This window comes from Sorex fumeus, unplaced genomic scaffold (genome assembly GCF_029834395.1).
Source record: "Sorex fumeus unplaced genomic scaffold, SorFum_2.1 ptg000122l, whole genome shotgun sequence".
Lineage (NCBI taxonomy): Eukaryota > Metazoa > Chordata > Mammalia > Eulipotyphla > Soricidae > Sorex > Sorex fumeus.
Window position 1 is genome coordinate 43,583,108 of NW_026606179.1, and position 24,838 is coordinate 43,607,945.

Here is a 24,838-nt window from a genome sequence, read left to right on the forward strand (position 1 = left end):
ACGATGGAGACGTTACTGGGCCCACTCGAGCAAATCAATGAACTACAGGAGGACAATGATAGTGACAGTGACAATGATCGAAAAATAAGTGATCAATTTTAGTTAGTGGGTCTTTTTTTTGGAATCGGATGTATAATTCTTGCAGTGTACTATAATACATATTTTTCTTTAAATAACTAACAACACAGCTTCTATCTGAGTCCTAAAGAGAGCTCTCAATGTATTCTAGTTTCTATAATCATGTTTTATGTTTCTCAATAAAATGGTTTTTGTACTTATTTTTGTGCCACCCAGGCTTTCTCCTAAGTGTGTACTCAGTGAGCATTCCAGATGGGTCTCTGCATTCCATAAGCAGATACGGGTATTAAACCTGCTGGCCTCATGCAGTAAAAGTATGTACATGATATATTATCTCTCTGGTCCCCCCAAATATTTTATAATTAATTATAATCTAATGGAATTTACTATTAAATTGTTCCTTGAAAAAATAGTTCTTGCCAAATTGAAAATCCATTTGGAGTATATACTTATTTTAAAAAGACAAAGCTTATAGCATGATTTTATAGAATAAGTTTTCATATTTTTTTCTCATCTACCCAATAACATTGGAGAAATATATGGAACTGCCTACATAAAATTTATCCTTTTTTAAAAAATATTGTTCATCATAACAATTTTATTGCAATATTAACACAATCGTCTATAGTAAATTGCTTTAATTTCCTTTAAATTTGAAGTCACCTCTTTAAATTTTAGAATTGGATGTGAGATTTGCTTGATTTCAAAATTTATGTTAAAGCCACTTGTTTGCACAGGCAGTATGCTAGAAAAGATCAGCCCTTAGCTTCCCAGCAGTAGCCCATTCATTTTGTATGAGTGTAAAGTGAGATGCAGGGAAAAGAAAATCACAGTATGACCTTGAGAGAAAAACCAATGCCTGTTTGGCCAGTAAAAGCATGAGATTCATGGAAGGGTGCTTGTGCTTAGTTTAACTGCTTCAGCATTACTTCAAAAACAAAAACAAAACAAAAAAAAACAAAAAAACACATGCTTCCCTAAGATAAACAACCTTCAAAAACCTAAGAATAATACACTAGTGCAATAGGAGGAAATTCTAGTGGGTAATCTACTAGGATGAAAGCAAAGGCAATGAGTAACCCAGAAAGGTCCAAGGACAATAGCGACTGTCTTTTCTAACAACGTGTACCAGTACATTCATTCTGGTGGCACCTAGGGAACAAACCAAATAGACAACAGATGAACACAATGTCATATCCAGAAATCAGCATAATAGTAGCAATGTCTAGTTGCCTATTGTTACTCCTAAAATATTATATGCTGAAAGTAACTAAAGCCTCCAAACTGATGGGTATCCAAACCATCCATGCATGCATGAGAACTGGAAAAGGCATCAATTCTATACAACGAAACCTGGATCAAAACTGTAATATGTTCTATTTAACCTATGAAAAGAGAATCATCAGTCCTTGTTCACTGTCAGGGCTTCAGCACAGAGTACAATGATGTTTTAGTGCATTATAAATTTGGAACTGTCTCACCAATATGATTTGACTGTGCAACCAGAAGCACATTGGATTGTATGGTTCAACACAATTTCTCTGAGCTCAGGCATAATGAGAATGGCATTCGGCAACTCACAGGAGAATTAGCAACCCATGACTATAGATATGCCATCATGCTGATAAGCTAAAAGGTGTTGTAAAGATGAGTGACTAGAGGCATGATAACTCTTTGATGTCAGGCTACTCTCACAAGTTGGGGAATGTAAAACAAGAACTTATGTTTAGTAGAGAAGTTAGAATGTATGGGTCACCCTCCTTAAATCATAGGCTACTTTATTGTTGTTGCTTTTTACTATATAACAGAAATCCATCTTAATTATAGCCTTTTCCTCTGAGAATTAAAATTAGTATCACACTAAATTCTGAGGATGACTAAAATATACTATAATGAAGGATTTTAAAACTATGTTTCATTGTTTTATTCCTACTTTGTGGGGTAATGTCTAATCTACCGTAGACACTGAATAAATAGGAATTGCTCAAATAAATGACTAAATAAAGATATAATCTGGAATTAAATTCTGGGAGGACATTGGAGAAGAAGCTCTATATTCACATCTGCTTAGCAGTAATACAATATCCTGCAGAGGAAAGCAAAGAAAACAGATACCATAGCAACTTGAGCTGTTCATAGACAACAGATACCTGAGTGATTATGGGTGATTAGAAATTAACAAATTCAAGAAGGGAGAAAAAAACAATAGATAGTTCAAGCCCAAGGATGTACAAGTGTCATAAAAGATGAGAATTTGAAAGAAAAGATAGTGGTGGAAAATAAGTTTTGAAGAATAGATACACATTAGCACTTCATTTTTTTATTCTTTTTTTTTAGGTCACACGGGTGGTGTACAGGGGTTACTCCTGGTTCATGCACTCAGGAATAACTCCTGGTGGTACTCACGGGACCATATGGGATGCTGGGAGTTGAACCCTGCTTAGCCACACAAAACGCCCTACCTGCTGTGCTATCACTCCAGCCCAGCACTTCATTTTTAATAGTAGGCTGTTGTTGACTTTTTAACAATACATTTACAATTCTGTACTGGCAGAGGGACAAAGCCACGTGGGTTCCGGGGCCAAGATCTCTAAGCCTACTCGGATTGGGGCCGAGCATCCTCCACCCAGATCCTCCAAATTCCAGTAGGCGGGGGTCACACCCACCAACTGGCCCCCTGGCGCCGTGTAATCCCATCAGTGGCCAAGACTCAGAGACTATAAAAACCAGCTCCCGGACATCTTATTATGACATCTTATTATCTCATTCCTACTTTGGACAAACTGGCAGGCTACCAAAAGTAGCCTGCCCACATGGCAGAGTCTGGCAAACTCCCCGTGGCGTACCCAATATGCCAAATACCAGTAACAATGATGGGTCTCATTCTCCTAAAGAGCCTTGAATATAATCTCAGGGCTAGGATGAAGGAGACGTTACTGGGGCCTGCTCGAGGCAATCGACGAATAACAGGATGATTTGTGATTTGTGATTTTGTGACATTTACAATTCTATATCATTGGGAAGTTTTATAGACTGTTTATAAGGCACTTCTAACTTGAAAATGTTATCAACCTATCAATTGTCAATATCCTATTTACCAAGATAAAGAAACCTGTATGCATTTAAGCCTAGAGATAGAAAATATAACCCTATAGAAACAAGTGGTTACCAGTCATTGCTATTCTTTGATTGTTAGAGTAATATAAGGTGCCAACTGGATGCCTTATATTAGGTTCCTGATTGAACCTTGTGTTTTTTGCACGAGATTAGAGATCCAGGAAGTTCTCAAAGCTTCAAAAGGAGGGAAAGAAGGGAAGAAAATGAATAATTATCAAATGTTCATTCAAATTGACAAGACTCTGAACATTTTTTAGCACATTTAATCTCAACACTTTTTTCTTATTCAAAACAACATAAGGGTAAATATTATTTCCATTTTAAAGAGAAAATTTAGGTATTAACAATTATTTATGCATGTTCTCAAAGAACATAGAGATGGGAATCAGCCTAAATATTCTATTTTATTTATTTCTCATTTTAATTTGGGGGAGTAGGTCACACTGAGTGACATTCAGGGTATACTTCTGGCTCTATGCTCAGATGCTGCTCTCTGCAGTGCTCAGAGGACTATATGCTGCCAAAGAGGAACTGGAACTGGGGTTGGCCACATGCAAGACAAGTACCATAACCTTGGTATTATCTCGCTGGGTCCTCAAGCACAAATGTTCATAGCTAGGAGGTCTGTGTTGTTCTAAAGCTCACTGGGTCTTTCAAATCAGTAATTATAATCATTCATTATAATCCATTCCAACTCAGCTTTTAAATTTCTATATTTGAAGGCATAGCCAAGTCCACTTGCCGACATTCCAAATTCCACAGGATGGATATGTCATTCCCAATGTTCTCCCTTCCGAAATTCGACAAGCCATTTCGTCAGTAAAGAAACGAATAGCACCCGGCCCAGACAAGGTCAGACCTGAACACCTGAAGAACCTGCTGTCAGTACTCATCAATACGCTGGTTCGGCTCTTCACACGCTACCTGTCTGAATGCAAGGTCCCGTCCCAATGGAAAACCAGCAGGACCGTACTACTTTACAAGAAGGGACACATCCATGACATTGGCAACTATCGCCCGATCTGCCTATTGTCTGTCATCTACAAGTTGTTCACTCGAGTCATCCTAAATAGGATTGGAAGAACACTAGATGAAGAACAACCATGCGAGCAAGCCAGGTTCTGAAAAGGATTCAGCACCATCGACCATATCCACACGATAACCAAGCTCATTGAGGTTTCTTGGAAATTCAAGATGCTGCTCTGTCTAATGTTCATTGATTTAAAGAAGGCCTTTGATTCTGTTGAGACGGAAGTGGTCATTGAAGCCCTAGTCAATCAGGGCATTCAAGCCCAATACATCAAGATCCTCCATGAGCTGTACTGCGGATTCACTACCAGGATCTCACCATTCTACAAAGAAGTGATTGTTGATGTCAAGAGAGGGGTTCGGCAGGGTGATACCATTTCACCGAAACTCTTCAGTGCCACCCTCGAGAACATCATGCGTCGACTGGAATGGGAAGGAATGGGAGTGAAGATAGATGGTCAGCAACTACACCACCTCTGCTTTGCTGATGACATTGTTTTAATAATACCAAACATCAGCCAAGCGGCACAAATGCTGGCTGACTTTAACCGTGAGTGTGGAAAGGTAGGACTACAGCTGAATCTTACAAAGACTATGTTTATGAGAAACAGCCTCATTCCTGACGTTCCATTTGCTCTCAATGGAATGACCATCTCTGAATGCAACAGTTATGTGTACCTAGGTTGAGAAGTCAACATGACAAATGATCTGGCACCCGAGCTGCGCAGGAGGAAGAGAGCAGCTTGGAACGCCTTCAAGGGCATTGAAGAAATAGCTAAGAGGATGAAGAACCTCCAGCTCAGGGCACATTTCTTTGATTCCACTGTTCTTCCTGCATTAACATATGCCTCAGAGACCTGGGCCCTATGCAAACAGGATGAGAACACTATTTGGGTCTCCCAAAGAGGAATTGAAAGAGCTATGCTTGGAGTATCACGTTTCACTCAAATGAGAGAAAGAATCCGGAATTTCGACCTCTGTCGAAATCAGGGATGCTGTCTTGTTTGCCAATGTGTCAAAAATCAGATGGGCTGGTCACGTAATGAGATTTAAAGACGACCGCTGGACTAGAGCTATTACCGACTGGATTCCACGGGATGTCAAAAGACCACGTGGCTGCTGACCTACCAGATGGTCAGACTTCTTCATCAAGATCATGAACGATCGGTTTGAGGCTCTTCATGTTCCTAGAAGGAACAGAAGCCATTGGGCTACACTAGCACGCGACAGGGACAAATGGAGACGTTACTGGCAAATCGACGATTAACGGGAAGTCAAGTGATCAAGTGATCAAATGATTTGAAGGCATGTTTAGAATATTTAGAATATTGTCAATGATATGGTTTCATGCATACATCTTTCTAACGCCACGTTCTCCATCAGAGTACCCCTTTCCTCCACCACTGTTTCAATGTCCACCCCTTTCTGTCCCCCCATGGTGGTAAACTCAGCTCTGTGGCTCAGTTCTCAAATTCTATTGCACATTTGTTACTCCCTTCTTAATTTTTTTATGTGCCACAGGTGAGAAAGATGATACTGTAGGTGTCCCTCTTCTTCTGACTCAACATTTAAAAAGTTTGCCTATGCAAGTCCCCCTTTTGTGTTTTTAAATTATTTCTTTGCGTCCTCTATCCATTTTAGTGAAAGAAGGAAAACAAGCACATAGTGTGTGTTAGTCAGGTCACATCCGCAGAAAGAATGTCATGTGTGCTTCATGTTGTGTCTATGAAGTGCTCAAGTTAATTCAAAATGCAAACTTTGGTGTTGAAAGGAGAGGAAATGATTGTCAACTATATTCAATGCATTTTTTTAAGAAAAGAAGAATTTGCATAGACTGACAGCTCATTTTATACCCACTTTCATTTTTTTATTTAGTTTTGCTTACCAAAGGACAATCTCATTTATTTGGCACCCAAAAATCCTAAAGCTTTTTTTTACACTTGTAAATACATGATAAATCAGAAAATAACATTATTCTTTGATGGCACTAAAAGAAGTGATCCAAGCTTGAGTTGGAAATAAAAAAATAATCTTAGTAATTACCTGCACTTGTGCTGATACTCAATTGGTCCACTTTTTTTTTAATGTTTCTTTTTAAATAGATCTCAGGAAGCAAAGCTGTCAAGGAAAGGTCCTATGTTCTAAGGCATTAAAAAATATCTAAGATAAAGAGCATGTGCTAATTTAGCTCTTTATTTTTCTTTTACCAAAATGTCCAAACTAGGAGCAGGAGATATAGTACAGTGGGTAGAGTTTGCCTTACAGCCTTGGACTCCTGGTGCAGAGCCAGGAGTAATGCATGAGCATCTCTGGTATGACCCCAAAACAAACAAAAAAATTCAGAATTAGAATCCTTTGAAAAGACTAAGAGGATGTCTAGTAAATTTACAGATACACTCTAAATCGGTTTGTAACTTTGACTACCACATGGCCAACTACAACTGCATGTATGAGGCTATGCCTTGTAACTAAATTATACTCCAGTAGGCAGTAATCTCAGAACTGAATTATGTTCAGTAACATAACCTGAAAAAAATTTGAAGTAGAGGTCTTGATATGTCTTACACAGCAATTTTATGACTTTCAATATTTGCCAAAGAACTACTGAAGGTTCTCATATTTTGATTAACAAGCAAAAGAAGATATATGAAGACTGTAGCAAGAGTGCTATATGAATTACTTAAGAGAAAGATCTAGTTTTCTTACCAAACTTATAGTCATATGCAACATGTAAAGTGGAAGTACAGATCTGTTATCTGTTTTTCTTAGCTTGCACATCTTCCTTAATTACAGTTTAGATGACAAAATGGAACATAAATGGCTCTTTATCAACTGAACATTGCTAGGAGCATAAACAATAAATTATGAATTATAGAAGCAGAAGTCTTTTGGATCATGTTTGCCTGATGCTGTTCTGCATATTTGGGATCCCAGTTGGACCTCTTTTATGCAAATTAAGCACTATCTTTCATGAGCTGACACTGAAGAAAAATGCCATGCTTCATGTAAGAGCTGACAATCTACATGAAAATGACGTCTGTTGACATTTGGTGCTATGTGCGGTTGCTGAAGAAGAGTCTAACAAGTGGGCACAGTAGACAGGATGACCATTTTGGAACAATACATTTATAGGAATTTGTTACTGCTCTCATATAATCTTGTATAAGCAAAAATTTTCACTTGTCACTTCTCTGTGGTTGCTTGGCAAAACCAATAATCATGATCTACTGTAGCGAAGGGAAGAAGGCTTTGTAAAGAATACTTGAGAAGTGATGCTGGTTCGTGTGTTTGTATGTGTGTGTGTGTGTATATGTGTCTCAGTGTTATAATTTGGTGTTATCATTATGGGGATAACGTGTCCCTATGCTTGGAAGTCCAGAGCCACTCACTGTGCTACAGGAGTGAGGTGTCTGGAATTGGACTGGGCATGTGGTATTGGCCCTGACACAGACAAGGCTAATACTCTACCATTTGAATTTACATCCCTGGCCCTGAGAGAGGTTGCTTCAAAAAATTCTCCTGCTAATGTTAAAGCTTTTTGTCTAATGTTAGATTTGTTAGTTTTTTTTAGGCACTGTGATTTACAAAGCTATTAATTATAAAGTTTCAGGCATAAAACATCCTAACTCTGAATTCACCACAAGTGTCCGCATCAGCATCCTGAAACCAGTGTCCCAAGATTCTTTTCCTCACCCATCCCAGCATGCTATCTTAATAGATTAATGTTTAGGTTTATGTATTATACTTTGGTGCCAGAAGTGTTGGCTGTAGTGATCTGTTATATAAATTACCTTACATCTATATTACCATCATCTTAATGGGAGATTTTAAGCAAGCCTTGAGTAGCAAGAAAGAGGGCAGTTTGATTATCAGAGGCCTACTTTGTTGGTAGATCAAAGACCATTTAGGTTCACTATGGGATACATGGGTCAGAGCTGGCTTTAAGCAGAGGAAAGAGGATCTCTCTGCCTTTCCACCTACATCCTGAATACAGGAGAGGCAGGGATGAGTATTCAACTAGACAGAAGATAGAGAATAGAGAAGAGAAGAAAGAGGTTTTTCTGTCTAGGCTCATGAAAATTCACTTCTAGTACCAGGCAGAAAATTTAAGTTTTGTACCTCAAATTTCTGAGTAAATTGAGATTATTCTGAAGAGCAGAGAGAGAGAGAGAAAGAGAGAGAGGATATCTTTGATTTTCTGACTTATGCAAAATGATTCCCACAGAGTATGTGTGCTTAGAGATTTGGGTGATTTGAACAACTTGCTATACTAGAATGGAAAAATAATACTAGGAAGTTAGAAGCTGGGGTTGTTGTGTGAAGAAAACTGAGTTTTATTTTGGCAAAGGAGAACAATTTTCTCCATATCTTAAAAACATCCAGGAATATAGCCATTTCCATGATTCATATATATTCTACTCATCCCAACTTTCTGTTCTTTCCCATTCTCTTCATTGTATTTCTTTCTTCATTTTATCGACTTTCTTTTCTATTTTAACACCCTTTAGACTAAAAACCTTGCTAAATTTGTTTTCTATAATGCCTTCTAGTGATGAAAGGATTTTTTACAATCTGTACACTTTTGATTTATTGTATAACATTTACAACCCACCAGCTTTTGGTTTTGAAGGGGTCATAGCCAGTTATAATATGGGATTACTCCTTCCTCTGCTTCTGGTTTAACTCCCAGTGGTTTTGGGGGACCCTCGGGTGAAGGGGATTGAAGCCAGGCTTCCAACATGAAAGCACTTGCTCAGCCCATTGAGCCATACAACCAATGCCAAAACCTAAAACAGAGTGAACACTTCAGAGATGGAAGTTAAATAATGATTAACCAGAAGAAATGCTACACAGTACAAGGACTTAGGAATTAATTAGTATAAATAGAATCTCATCCCACTTACTAATGAGTGTTTTCCTATCTGTCAGATATAGAGCTATCCAGACAATGAGGTCCATGCATCCAGCACAGCACATTTATGGGGCAGACAGGAAATTTTATCCTGTCATTATAGATTAGGGAAGTGAGATTTCAAATAACTTGTGTGTCGTCAGTATTCTTATAGAGGGTGCTTCTAGAGGATAAGCAATATAGCTGAATTTGACCAATCAGTTTGATGGAAATCCCATAAAACAAAACATAAAGTGTAGCTACAAAACCAGGTAGCTACATTATGGATATTGAGATAAATCAAAGCACTTGCTCAAAGCTCTAGCCAGCATCTGTATTATCCAAATAATTTTAACAATCATTCCTTTAGGATGAAGTTCTCATTAGTATAAATGATTTTGATCAAGTAGAAAGTCTCAGGTTGAAAAATAATTTTTAACATATTCTCAAGTTCATCTTCTGCCTTGTCTTGAACCTTATCATTCTGTCATTAAAAATAAGTTCATGCTAAACCTTTTCTTTCACAGTTCATCTGTAGAGAGAAGAGATACAAAGGCCTAATTTGCCCATACACAGGTTTGAAATAGTCACCTATAAAACATGAATATATTCTAATTTCACCAGACTACTTAGTGATGATTTTGGATTCTGTGTATTTTACATACAGGATTTTATAGGCAAAAAATTTGTGAAAGAAGCACATTTCTGTATCTGTAAAAGGTCCATTTAACTTCCCTGTCTTGTTATATTTAATTGTTGATTATCTTCCATTTTCACGGTTAGCCTGGAAGCCTGAAATGTGGTCAGCAATATATCCATTTATTTTTTAAATCCACTGAACTGGTAGATGGAGAAATCTGTGTCTGGGCCATGTAATTTAAGGAAATTCAAGATACTGTGAATTGTTTGGTGTTTACATAGGATATAAAAGACTCAGCAGATTTTGCACCTTTGCTGCTACCTTTTTCTGTACTGAAGGTCGTTTTCTTATTCCAGCAGAAATATGATACTGATATATTCAGAAAGAGAATTATTTGTGAAATCACTCAACTGTGCAAGAGACAAGAGACAGCTAATTTCTATCTCATTTTGTCTTTGATTATGAATTAGTCAGTTGAAAATTGCAGGAGGACCAATCTAAAGGAGAGGAGAACTATCACAGTAATTTCAAATTGAAAGACACATTGCAAGTTCCTTAGAAAACCCCAAATACTGAAAACCAGCTCCTTTAATGAGCTAATTAAATAGGAGCTCATCTACCCATCAATTACAGGTTCGAATATCTTGGCTATCTCAAAATTTTAAGCTTCATTCGCTGAGGTGGAATTTGTAAATCCGGGAGCTCTCAGAGAAGAAACCAGTGACTGGTTTAAGAAATAAAATAATTTATTTTAAGAAATAAAATAATTCTAAATAGAATTAACCCACTTGATTATGCTTCATATTTCAAACCTCAACTACGCTATAGTTTGAAGACACAGAATGTGGAATTAGTGAATTGGTTTTCTATTCATTAACTCACTTTTGTTAGTTTTTCCCCCTAGCATTGCTGGGGATTCTAAACTATATGATGGTTTGAATTGTTTTTCATTATTAAAAGGGGATGGGTAATAGACTCACAATTTATTTTCCATAGTTTAAATCTGACTTTTTACCATCACTTTGCTTCTATAGAACTCATTTTTTTTATGTCATTTGTTTTCCCAGCAACTATCCTCATGCTAAAAAGAAAAGTCTGGAAAAAAGTCATGAATATATGATCTGGAAAACTGGGAGATAAAGTATAAACTTGGCATGCTAACTCAAAGACCCACTTCTTGATGATTTATTCTATGGAGATGTTGAATATTTGGATACTAAATCCAAAGTCACAGTGTACATATGTCCTAGTTTTCATAAGAGAGTCCTGGTTTATAACTTTTACAGACATGAATATAAATAGCAAACCCCCATGCTTAAAAAAGCCCCAGTTTGAAGGAAAAAAATTATGGTAACTCTGAAAATAACCACATAATTTAAAAGAAATGATTATGGCACAGAGAGTGCCTTTATCTTCCAAATCGCTTTACAATGCCAAACACCGTTTACTTCTCATTGATTTTACTTATTTTATACCCTCCCCCACCCCATATACATACACATACCATTGTGAGGTAAGTCAAAACTATAACTTCTATTTGCAAGTTACAGAATAAAACAAATTATTCATATGCCATTAAGTACTCAAGTACAATGTTTATTAAAAATGATATGCAGAATGAGATGTACTAATCCACAATCTTGTAGTTTCTTCAAATTCCCTAAATTAGACAAAATGTATGAAATCTGTTCATTGTACTACAGTATCTTCCACATAAAAGGTTTTGTGCATAATATAGTACCAAACTATACATTCTCTGCATCATTATTATACCTCTCATTCTCCATACACAAGTCTTTGTGGTAAATTTTATGGCCATTGTCTCTGATAGTATAAGTTAAATTTAAAGGATGCATGGGTACTATTGAATAGTTTTGAACCTTTGAAATGAAAACAACTTTTCTTCACAGAATATTTAACTGAAGGATATATCATACAGAAAAAAATAATTATTTATTATCTGACAGTCAAAGTAAGTGTGTTCCACAGTTAGGCACATTGTCAGCTCAGTTTGGGCTTTCTGAAACTTTTGTCCAAGAAAAAGACATAGTCTCTCCTTAAAAAAAGAAATGTTGGCAGTGTCAACAAAAAATAAAAAGGCAATGTGCTTGGATTAAATTTTCAAATCAGGGGAGACTAACAAGTATTCCATTCCTGAAAAGAAATAGGATTGCGTCTTTATATTATAGCAGAAGTAAGTTAAGTGAGTAATATCTACAAGGCACCCTTCAAATTTCCTTTTCTCTAATGTATCCACCTTAGCATCCTCCAAGAGTGTTAGAATGTAGTCCAACTTATAATTAATAATATAGATGAAATATTTTTATTTTATTAACTAAAGTCCTATCAAAATTCACTACCTCCTTATAACAGAGCTAGCAAATAATCCAAATGATATGAATTAAATCTTACTCTTCTGATCATTGCTTTTATAGAGACCATTTAGAAATCTAAACAAATGCCTATAGTAAATTACGATGAAAGCCTAAGACAATAAATTTGTTTTGCTAATCATTCTAAAACAGCTGAAACCAAGACTTAAATACATCCGAGTCAAAACAAACAGTTAAAAATCCTTGTTAAATAGAAAGCAGCTTAGGAAACAAAAATGTACAGATGAGACAGATCTTTTTGTTTTGAATGATCTATGACCTTCATATGTAATAGATAATAGTTAAGGGAAATGGTTAATCCAAGCTTGATTTTCAGGAAATAATAAAATGGATTAAATATTCTCTGTGAGTGTAAGACTTAACAATCAAATCAGTTCATATTAGTTTCAAAATAATAATGATTAGGAGTGTCCTTCAAGAAGGATTTTCTGATCTAATTGCTATTGTCAGAGTTAGTACAAGCTTAAAACAAATACCTCTAATGTGTACCCACAAACCAGACAAAATTAGAATAGGCTTTCCCTAAAGACTTGGTAAACATTCAATTAAAACTTAACAACTTCAAAGTATAAGCCAGCTCCTCCTCAATAAATATCTCACTATATCAAGACTCTTAGAACCTTCATAGGGGTTAAATATTACTCTATGTATTTGAAGCAAGATGATTGAAAATATTTCCTGAGATGAAATTAATTTTCACATTAACAGTCTTCTTATCTATTGTTTCAATATTTAAAAGAAAGAGTGATGTAATTGCCATGTCATTAGGCGGATAGGCTGTATTTCACCTGTTCACGAGTGAAAAAAATATTATCATTTTCAGAAATTATTAAATCACATCCAATTTTATCAATCATAGTTTATCCTGTTTTACCAGGCTAACATATTTACCTTCATTTTTCTTGATGGTGAAGTTTGGATTGTTGACCATTTCTGGAAGAAGACTGTATAAGAAATAGTGTCCATTTTTGGGATCGTCTTTGTCCATGGCACTCACTGTTTGAATGACCTGTAACATAAAATCTGGTGTTAGCTTCCTGAGGCCATTTGGTGGTTTGTAATATCTTTGAAAATTGAGTCCGATCCTTTTAATGGTTTCATACTTTCATTTAAAGAATCTTCCTTCCCCCAGTCTTCCAAGTTGTTTGTGATGGTTTGTGCCAAGAATAAAAGGAACATTCATCATTTTAAAACCTCAGCTTTGATAAGTGTATGAAAATCAAGGTCATTACCTTTGTGTCCATTTGGTGTCTGTGGCTTGAAATAGCAAATTTAAGGGTGTTTGGAAATACCACTGGGCAATTACAGGTTTCTTTCCAATTTGAGGATACACAGGAATCTAGAATGAGATTTGGAATTGTTACAGTGATTGTAGTGTGGCTCTCAGGAGGCTCTTGGAAGTAAGGGACGCAAGTCTTGGATCCTCACAACTGCTCTTTCACTTTACTCAATAGGTTATAAGTGTTTGCCAAACAGAATGTTTCTCGGCACAAAGATCACAGCAACTACCTTTCTGACAAATTGCATCTGCTCCCTCCCCATAATGAATACTGTTTTTAAAGCTAGTGGATAACACATGCAAACAATGCTTTGGAGTGTATCCTGAGATGAATAAATTATAGGGATTAGAAGAATTACCACTGCGCAGAGAACTGTTTGGATAGATACACATTCTTGGAGTCAGTGCTGGTTGAATGTGCTTATTTCATTTGCAAAGCTGCATTAACTTAGTGCGAAGTTGTTTCTTGGGATGTCAGAGAATTAGCTTATTTATTCATATTTATGGGTCTGATATTAATCACTCCAAATGAAACACTGGCCAACAGCTAATATAGGAAAAATTATATCTCATATATGTATTGTCAATAACTACGTTTCTACCAAAACATGCCTATGAGACATGACAGGTCAGGGTGATATCAGGTTTATCATAAAATGAATGGAGCCATATTATCATTTATGAATTCTAAAGATGCAGTGGTGATACCTAATAATGATGTTTGAATAGTTATTTCCATTTAAACTTGTAATTGTTATTTAATAGGAAATGTAGTCACTTTTGGGGACTGGAGAGATGTACAATGGATAGGACACTGGCCTTGCATACAGCCAAACCGGGACTAATCCTGGCATCACATATGGTCCCCTGAGCCCCTTCAGGAGTGATTACAGTACAGAGCTAGGAATAAGCCCTGAGTATTTCTGGGTATGGCCTTCAATACAAAAACAAAACATATCAAAAAATACCTCCCCCCAAATCACTTTTTTTTGAGAAAGGGATGTCATTGCTTTGTAGCTTATCACCTTAACAGTGTGTGAAAGAAAATATTTAAAACACCTCCTGTACCATGGGCTTTTGCATTGTGTTAAGCGCAAGCTATAGGATACGCAGAGCATTAAGGTTATTCAGGGCATAAATAAAATTACCTTAAATTTCCAATTCTTCATTTTTTAAGATGGAACATATTCTTACTTTTTAGATGTTGTAGTTCTGTTAAGGACCCTGTAAATGTCTTGTAATTGTGACATTTATAAAGTTGAATGACAGTGTAACAAAAAAGTAGCACAAAATATAACAGCTCAGACAGTCATTATGATGATGGACTCTATAATAAAAGTACCTTGATGGAGATCACAGTTTCACCCTTTATTCATCAGATGACATTGAGGAAATTACTTAACTCTTTATGAAACTCAACTTCCTTACATTCCTAATTCACCAATATTGATTACCTTTTCTGATAGGCTTGTTTTGATCATTAATAAAAATGCATTATCCATCTTTCAATGCAGTGTTGGTTCCTAGTAAATGTTCAACAAAGGTTAGTCATCATCTTTATTATCATTGTTATTTGTATCAGGGTCACTAGCATTTATTCATGACATACAACTTTGATCAGTGTGATGACTTTGATGTTATCTAAACAGGGCCCTAGCCTCATCAGATTAGACGGGAATGCAATTATATTTGCTATATTTAAATGCCTAGTGTATTTGCTTTGACATTTAAGTGTAAAGAGATGATCTGGTGTTTCTGTTTTGTAAAAAAGGAAAGAACAAAAGTATAGAAGGAGAAGCTGTGAAATACAGAGAACTTGTCTAGAGAGCCTACATGTACAAATTTTCAACAGGAGGAGAATTTGACAGGAGCCTTCAGAGGGGCCATTGAAAGGACAGAGGAGGCAAGAGAGTAAGTTGTGTGCCCTGTACTATCCCACCTCCCTTTTCCCAATCCCACCCCCACCCCACCCCCAAAGGCCTTCTATTCCTTTCCCCACACTTTTGGTGGGTGTTAGCTGTGTTTTCATCACCTGGACTGTTGTCCAGTGTTTCATCTGAACAACTATCAACACACGCTTACAGAAATTAATGAGTAGTCTAACATTCTCTAACATTCCAAATACATACATCTCCAAACACTCACTCCTGAAGTGAGAGTCATATGAAGAAGGCAAAGAAAGACAGGATAGGTACGTGGGGGTAAAAGTAGTAAATGCATTCCTCTGTTATATTTAGTAACTAAAAGATCTATAATGGATCCCATTGCTAGTATTGTATGAAAAGCATTTCGTACTTAATGGCAGTGAGTTCCTAAGAGTTATTTGATTGAGTCACCAAAACAAAAAGGATGCAATCATTTGGCTTACCTGAAGTAAAGGATTATAATTACCTGTCATACCACATCTCAGAAGTTTGGTCTAAACATTACACCTGCAATGAATGTTTTTTCCGTGATTTATTTAGGCCAGGAACTCTGCTAGACATGCAATTTCTTGAACCTATTGAACCAGAATGTTGAAGTGGGGCCTAGGAATCTGCATCGTATGTGGTCTTCCAGGTGATTCTGATGCAGGTTCAAGACAATTTTGAGCCAAAGAAGATGGGTGTTGACAGCTTCCTCATTGAAATCCATTAGGAGAGTTTACATTGTTAAGCTCATATCAAACTCAGCACGTGATGCATGAAGGGAAAGTGATGAAAAGAGTGATTTCTAAGTCAATGTTCACAAAAAGTATCCTTTGAATGAGATGTAGTTAAGGCTAGTTTAAATTGCTTTTCACTCTTCATTTTATTTTGTTGTGGATGTACTCTGTCTAGTTATTTTATTTTAAAGCAGTATGTATGGTAGATCACTTGGAGGGCTTTATGGTCTTAAAATGTGATACCCATATTAGTGGCTGGAGAGATAGTGTAGGGATTATTTACCTTGCATAAAACCCACTCCATTTTGATCCCTGGCACCATATGACCCTCCATGGTCATCCGGCAGTATTAGATGTAGCCCAAGCATCCACCCACTCCCATGAGACTCGTTAAAAAGATGTAAATTTCAACTGATTTAATAGTATCTAAATATACTTATCCTTAAATAGTGGAAGAAGGTTCAAAGAAATGAACTTTCACATGAGCAGATTTTAAAATCACACTAAGTATATGACAAATGAAAACCAATGCATTCATGCTCCATGGTGAGCTACTCAGACCTCATTCACTTTTAAAGTAATTGAACAACTACTTCATGCAAACATAACATTTTCTGGAGAGGCCATAGATATTGGGAATATGTAGATAGCATTTAGCTTAAATATTTTTCTTTATGCTCATAAACTCTGTAGACAATTAAAAAATGTAATGTTTAATCCTTTATTGAGAATTAATTTCAAGGGAAAAGATACATGTCTCTATCAGAAAAATAAAATATCTCTGAAATGTCACTGTCACTGTTCTCCCATTGTTCATTGATTTGCTCTAGCGGGCCCAGTAACATTGTGACTTGTTGTCACTGTATTTGGCATATCAAATACATCACGGGTAGCTTGCCAGTCTTTGCCATGTGGTCGAGATACTCTTGGTAGATTGCTGGGCTCTCTGAGAGGGGCAGAGGAATCGAACTCGGGTCGACCGGGTCAGCCGCATGCAAGGCAAACGCACTACCCACTGTGCTATCACTCCAGCCCCTCTGAGATGTAAGGAAATAAATTTCAAAGTGATGCTTAGATATCAGTGACAACAGACTATTGTGTTCCTGGAGAATAGATTTAAAATCAAATTGTCTTATGAAGCTAAAAAACAAAATCTAAAATTTTAGGCCTTATCAAAATATGACATTTCTTAAATTATTACTATTATAAAGAACACTAAGTAGATTTTATTAGAGTTTTATTCTTTTAGACTATTTTATATTAACTCAAGATGTAATAAACAGTAGGGACTAATTTCTATTTCTAAATTTTAAAAGGTAAGCAGCTAACAGACAAAAACATTTCTAATGATCTGATACAACTATAACTATTATGGGATCTAGTCTAATATTTCCCTATGAGTTTCTATACATATTATTCTTTGATTTACTCTTGTCAGGTGTGACACTATATGATGAGTTATTTCCTCCACTTCTTCTGGTTTTAGAAGAGTATCTAACAAAGTAACTATTGTTTAAAAGTACTGTCTAGGTAAATAAATGAAAATAAATCATGTAAGGTGCATTTTAGCATAGTCACTTAATTTTATATACTCTTGAGAGGTATTAGAACTCTAGTGAATCAAAGATGTTATATATAATATCTGATCCCTGATACTGCAAACTGTCTTAAAATCTTGCCAGTATTCATACATTCTGGTTTCTGGAATATGCAGATTTTCTAGGAATACAAAGATGAGAACCAAAATGGAATCTACAAACTTTTACAAGAAAAATTAATTTTTCTTCCTTGGGAAATTTTTATGTAGTAATATGAAGGTGGTGGATATGGGATGAATGAAAAGAGGGAAAGTCAAATGTAGATAGCATAAATTTTGTGTTTTTTTCCCATTATTCTGCCTATTAATGCTGTTAATTTTCCAAAATTACTTTCATAGAGCAACAGTTTGCAAGTAGGGAAAGGAGAACTAATCCACGAATGAATATCATGTGACTCACAGCTCTCTAAACTCAAAGATGGAACTGTACAAAATGATTTGTAAAGGCACATTGAGGGAAAATTCTGTAGCTCTAATTGTTATCGTGTCCAAAACGTAAGGAAAGAAGAAATATTAACAACTCCTTAAAAGAGGAGTTCTCAAAAACAGATTTTATATACAAGATATATTGTTTTAGTTGTTTTAACAGTGCTGATTGATTTTAAAAAGACAATATAAGAATTTGAGTGCTTCAACTAAAATCCACACAATGATTCAGTTATCCTCAAGTATTTCAAACTGGTATAGGCACAATTCATATTCATTATAGAATAGCGGTTGGATATTTAGAAATATATATATATAATAATCTAATTCAGTCAAGACTAAAACTTTTCCCACATAAGTGGTTTATCCATGTTACATTTTCTTTTGTACAAAAGTCAGGAACATAACTTCACCTTTTAAAAGTAGTAGGTGGTCAATCAAAGCATGTAAATTAGCAACCTGACCTATAAAAGATGCAATAGGATAAGATTTTTATGTCTTGTTTAAACACTGAGTTCTCCATCATTCAGTAGACATTTGGGACCTGGTCCTTCATAAATCTGCCATAAAACTTCTAAAAATTTCCCAGATTGTAGATATTTTCAGTCCTTTCCTTTACTGAAACTAAGTTGTGATAAAAAGGGCCCAAAGCAAAAATGTTTAAAAGCTGAGTTTATACAAAGTTTGGCTTCTTCAATTTCTCCTGCCTCTATTATCTTTAGATGAACCTTGCATATATATCCCATGTGCAACAAACACACGCCTGAAATGGTTGATAGTTTTAAAATTACTCCATCACTTGCTCTGCTTTGAAGACCCTATTCCTTTGATAGAGCAGGAAGAAGAGAGTCAACTCTAGATTTTAAATCTTACCTCCTCTTCTATTCTAATCTTACCTTATCTTCTACTTTAGGATTTCACAGGAATAGTTCCTGATACATTCTGTACATCATAAACATTGATTCCTAGGCTGAAAAAGTAAAGTAAAGGCCCTCCCGTTGATCATCAATTTGTTCGAGTGGGCCCAGTAACGTCTCCATTGGAGACTTTGTTGTTACTGTGTTTGGCATATCCTGTGCGGGCGAGATATTCTCAGTAGCTTGCCGGGCTCTCCGAGAGGGGCGGAGGAATCAAACTCAGGTCGGCCATGTAGGCTGCGTGCAAGGCAAACGCCCTACCGCTGTGCTATCGCTCCAGCCTCCTAGGCTGAAATGTATTCTAATCTTTCTTTCTCCTGGAGCAAGATGTGTGTGCCTGGGTTCCATTTGCCACTACTTCTGTGGTTTTCTCTGAAGGAAATTGGAAAGGTTTTATGATCAACCATGTTTTGTAAATGCCAATGACTACAATATAGCCTTAGGTGAATCATGTGTGTTTATACATGATAGAAATCTTGGTTAAACAAAACAAACAGAAAAGATAATGTTGTTTCACTTTGTTTAATTCAGTGCTTCACATCATATGAGGTAGAACTCACAAAGGTGTGCAAGGGCAAAAACACACAGACACACACAGACACACACACCCTGGTTATATAGTTACATAGTTACCCTATACAGTTTTCTCAGGCATTTTTAAAAAATATGATATCTTTTAAAGCCCCACCTCAGTCCTAAAGGCCGGGAGACTTGAAACATTCTTATGAAGGTATTATATCTATAGAATGTGGTAGTTATAACGGGCCTTCCATTTCCATTAAAATATCAGACTCTCTTGGTCCTAGATATTACCGAATTATTGCTGCTAGAACAAATCCTAGGCCTAAAATGTTCTGCTATTTAAAATCAATTCTATTTCCCAGAAAAGCATAATTATCCATTTGTTTAAATGGAAGTAGACATATACATTGGCACATCACTCCTATATTCTTTTATTTGTTTATTTATTTTTTAGTTTTGTGTTATACCTGATGATGCACAGGAGTTACTCCTGGCTCATGCACTCAGGAATTACTCCTGGCAGTGCTCAAGGTGATCATATGGGACACTGGGAATTGAACCCAGGTCAGCCACATGCAAGGCAAATGCCCTACCTGCCGTGCTATCACTCCAGTCCCCCATCCTAAGTTCTTATTCAGCCACTGTAGGTTTAAAATGAAAGAGAATGCCTATCTGTCTGTAGTAGCCTGAACTTTGTAAACATTCCTTTATACCATTTTCTCTGTGCATAATTAATCTCATTTAGATTAGGGGTCAGAATAAAGTATGAAGAATTTGGAATCAGACAAGACATTCAGTCAATGCATATAGAAACTACAAATAAGACTTTGGGTAAGATTGAGATAGTATGTGTTCCTGTAAGTTGGCTCCAGTGGATCTGAAAAGAAAATAATTATGTTAACCCACACATTCATATGGGAATAAATGAAATACAGGTCTTTTCTTCCCACTTGACAAGTAAAACACTGGTATATTATCAGAGGAAGAGTTATCCCAAATGGGAACTCAATTGTCCCCTGTCATATTAACCCATTTAAGTATGGTCTATAGTGGCTAAGAACACAACTCAAGTGGTAGAATGCATGTTCCGTGAGTGTGAGACCTTGGGTTTGATCCCCACCCCAATTCTTTCCCCAAGCACCACCAGGTATGCTCTGATGTCCCCTGTACTACTCTAGGGGGTGTGGCCCCCACAACTAAAAACTATTATAGTGCTTTGAATAAATGCTCACAATATTATAGAATAATAAACACAATAAAATAGCATAATACTAATAAAACATATTTTGCTTTTCCAATGATTAAACTTCTTAATAGACTACTAAGAACTGCCTATTTACTGAGCTCTTAATCCTGAGTAAGTTCTTCCTGATATATATTTAAACTAATAGGGGTATGGGCTGGAGTGATAGTACAGCAGGTTGGGTGTTTGCCTTGCACGCGGCTGACCCAGGTCCAGTCCCCAGGATCCCATATGGTCCCCCAAGCACTGTCAGGAGTAATTCCTGAGTGCAGAGCCAGGAGAAATCCCTGAGTGTACATCTCCAGGTGTAACCCAAAGATCAATAATAATAATAATAGTAAAAATAAACTAATAGAGGTTAAGGCAAAAGATCATGAAAATAATAAATGGTGACTCCCATTATAGTATGGTGGGTAGGATGTTTGCCTTGTACGCAGCTGACCAGGGTTTAATTCCTGGTACCCTATATGATCCTCTGAGCCCTGCCACAAGGGATCCCTGAGACCTCCCATTGTGGCTCCCAAACCAAATCAAACAAACAAAGTTGACTCCCACTAAAATTGCTTTCATTTCAAACACTTCCACTGTATCTGTATTTTTCCTCCCTTTGCTTTCCCTCTGTCAAAGTTGTGCTGGAGAAGTCCTGACTCTCCTGACATGTATTTGATTACATATTCGTTCTCAAATACTATTTTATGCTTCCCACTAATTTACCCTCCTTATTCCACCCCAAATGAGATGAAAGCCATATTTTATGCATTTTTGTGGGGGCCATCAATTTCATCTGTTTTAAAATCAATCCTGTCTCCCTCTTGTGTATGCAGATAGATCCTGAAAGATGCCTGCTGGCAGGAAAGTTAAAATTAAATCTCCCTTATTTATTGTTTCATGAGTGTGATAAAATGCCATAATTTCATTTCATTCTTTCCCATTATTAAAAGAAAGGCCAACAGAAAATAAAAATTAAATAAATAAAGCAGCAGCTCATTCATTGCCAGTGTTGATCAGAAGAAAAAACAATTTATAACGTATTAAGTTTTATTTCTTTTCACACACAAGCTTCTGTAGAATGCCTTTGGTCACAGGAATTCCTTTATTTTCTTTGTAAAGAAACTCATCTTTCTTCAGAATACTGTTGTCACTTTTACTTTTTTGGAAGGTGACTCATACCCAGGGGTTCTCGGAAGATACTCCTGACTCTGTGCTCACAGTTGTAATTGAGGTTGATCCAGCTACCACATGAGATTCCATGCATTGGACCTGGGTCAGCCACATGTAAGCCAAGAACTCTAACCCCCATATTATCTTGCCTGCTCTCTTCATTTCCACTTTTTAAAGAAGTAACAAATAAGCAATGGGATTTTTTTTCTTTCTTGCAAACACAGTGTTACATGAGAAAGTCCAAGAAAGTGGACATCTTCAATAACAGATTCTGAACCTCATCTTTGCCACTTTTATGGCTTTAGATAACACACATACTCTTGTTTAGCCTTGGTGCCCATATTTGTTGTGCTTGAATTTCCAAATGTCCAGAATAGTGATAATCATGCATTCAGATTTCAGAATCATCCTTCGTCATCTTCAGCGCCAACACCTAAAACCAGGCTACCATTATTCATGGTAATTTACATACTTCTAAATGTTCTTCCTGTTTGTGTGTGTATCCATCTTATTGAAAAGACGCAACACTTCATGTTGCATCTTATTCTTGCTTGCTGCATTCTTATTCTTACACCTGCTTATTTATCTTACTGCCCTATCATAGATGTTTTCAACTATTCAAACCAACACATGCCTTTACTCCTGAAGAACATTCACATGCTTATCCTGGAGATAAAAAAAACTCTTGCCTCTACTGCCCAATGGACAGGAGTCTCCTCTCTCCAATTCCTTTTATTCAGTTTAGCTGAAACTCATTTGAAAAGAAACTTTTGGTGAAACCATTATTCAGAAATGCTCTTTGTGAAAATTTTTCACATTTTCTTTGTGAAAATTTTTCTCAGGTTTTCCTCTCTGGCTTCCTGTAACCTTGTTCTCAAATTTTGAATTGCATTATGGGGCTGGAGTGATAGCACAGCGGTAGGGCGTTCGCCTTACACGCGGCCAACATGGCCGACCCGAGTTCGATTCCTCCGCCCCTCTCGGAGAGCCCGGCAAGCTAACGAGAGTATTCGATATGCCAGACACAGTAACAACAAAGTCTCCAATGGAGACGTTACTGGGCCCGCTCGAGCAAATCGACGATCAACGGGAGGGCCTTTTATTTTATTTATTTTATTATCCATCCTACTTATATAAATAATCACATTTCCTCCTCAAATTCCACTAGAAAGAGCACATGTTTAGGAACTGGAGAGGTACTATAGTGGGTAAGGCACTTGCCTTGCACACAGCCGGCTTGTGTTTGATCCCTGGCATTCCACATCCTCCCTGAGCACTCCCACAAGTGATTCCTGAATGCAGATCTGGGAGCAACCCCTGAGCATCGCTGAGTGTGGGCCCAAAGCAAAGCAAAACAGTAAGAACAACAAAAGAAAGAACTGGGGTTTAGTCTTTTTCAAATTGTGTGCCCAGGTTAGACTAGAATACTTAGCACCTTTTAGATGCAAAAATAGATATCATTTAATACATAAATTATTTTCCATCTTAAGAGGAGCATGTACACTCTGCGTCCATGAGTAAAACAAGTGTTTCCATGGTAATCTGAGAAACTAATTATATGAAATATTTGCCACTGCTGAAGAAAATGAATTAGGATCATGATTCTAAAGTTTTGTGAATGTCTATTGCATGTCAAGCATTCTCTGAGTGCATATTTAGACATATAGGCTATTATCTTTGGTGGGTGCAGATACCTGTGAAAGATCCATGAGAATCACATTGTATACATTGTCAAGTATTGGCCTAGAAAATTAGGAGTAAGCAAGATAGTGTGTTTTTTCCTAATGCAGACGTAATTAATTTGATGGCAAAATGATGCAAATTTCAACTTCTATAGATAGTAAACATGCTTAAAATAGACTTCACTAGATTTTTTTTTATAGTATCAGGGGAAGCTCTTTCTTGAAATGTGAGGGTGAGCTAAATTAATCTGTCACCTAATTCTCAAAAGATAAATAGCCTCGAACTAAACAAGAGGTTTTGAGTCACTAGAAATACAGTAATTTCAATTCAGCCACTGTGTTGTGAACCCTTTTAGCAAATTCCTTTAATTCTGAATGCATGATAAGTAAGGGGTTAAGTATCTAAAACACAACCAGGCAAAACCTTACTGGTGAGATCAGATCTAGAAGAGTTATGGAAGATCTCCAAGCCAACACTGGTCACTGACACACACTATGCCTCTTCCATAGTGGATTCTGAGTGTTGTGTTACCATAACAATAAAGACAGAGATTGGCTCTTCCACGGCTGGCACCCCTCACCCTTCCAGCCTGGTTAATATTCTCTTCAGGCAGAGCCTGCCTTATGCTCATCTGAATCATTTTCAGTAATTGAGGGATGCTTTCTATCTTTGGTGGTGAAAAATTTCCTCTACAAAGAAATTCCTTTCATTAAGATGATTCCCCCTTACTAAGATAACCTCCTCTTATTTCTTTAGTCTCCTCTCTGACCAGATTTCCCTGCAATTATATAATATTTCAGTTTACTGTATATTTTCCAGAAAGACAAACAACTCCCTGGGAAAAAGAGACTGATTTTTAAAGTATTGTTTGTTCACAATATGTCCCTACTGCAAAGAAAAATCATGTAATATAGCTTGGCTCCATATATACTCATTGACTAACACAAAACCTATTATCTTATTGGACATATTAAATGTTTATCACATATTTTGTTGTAATTTTGAAAATCCAGACTTTTCATTCATTAGTCATCAGAGTGGAGTAAGTGAAAAGAATTTTTTTATTCATCCTGTTTTACTGAGGGTCAAGTAATCTATAGATATTGGCCATTCTTGAAGTGCAGACTAAAAATGCATACCATTTTATAATTTCTGACAAGTAAATTACTTAAAACTGCTGGATAAAAAGTTTAAAAATAGGGTCTGGAATGAGAGTAT

At 36.5% G+C, this 24,838-nt stretch overlaps 1 protein-coding gene across 6 annotated transcripts in view; it reads right to left on the reverse strand.

The window, feature by feature from the left end:
- Positions 1-24,838, reverse strand: part of CDH8 (cadherin 8) — a 431,289-nt gene that overhangs the window by 58,766 nt on the left and 347,685 nt on the right. For all 6 annotated transcript variants that reach the window (XM_056135708.1, XM_056135711.1, XM_056135709.1 and 3 more), the window contains one exon: positions 13,040-13,157. In XM_056135708.1, coding sequence (XP_055991683.1) covers positions 13,040-13,157 — 118 coding nt within the window. The remainder of the gene's footprint in view (positions 1-13,039; positions 13,158-24,838) is intronic.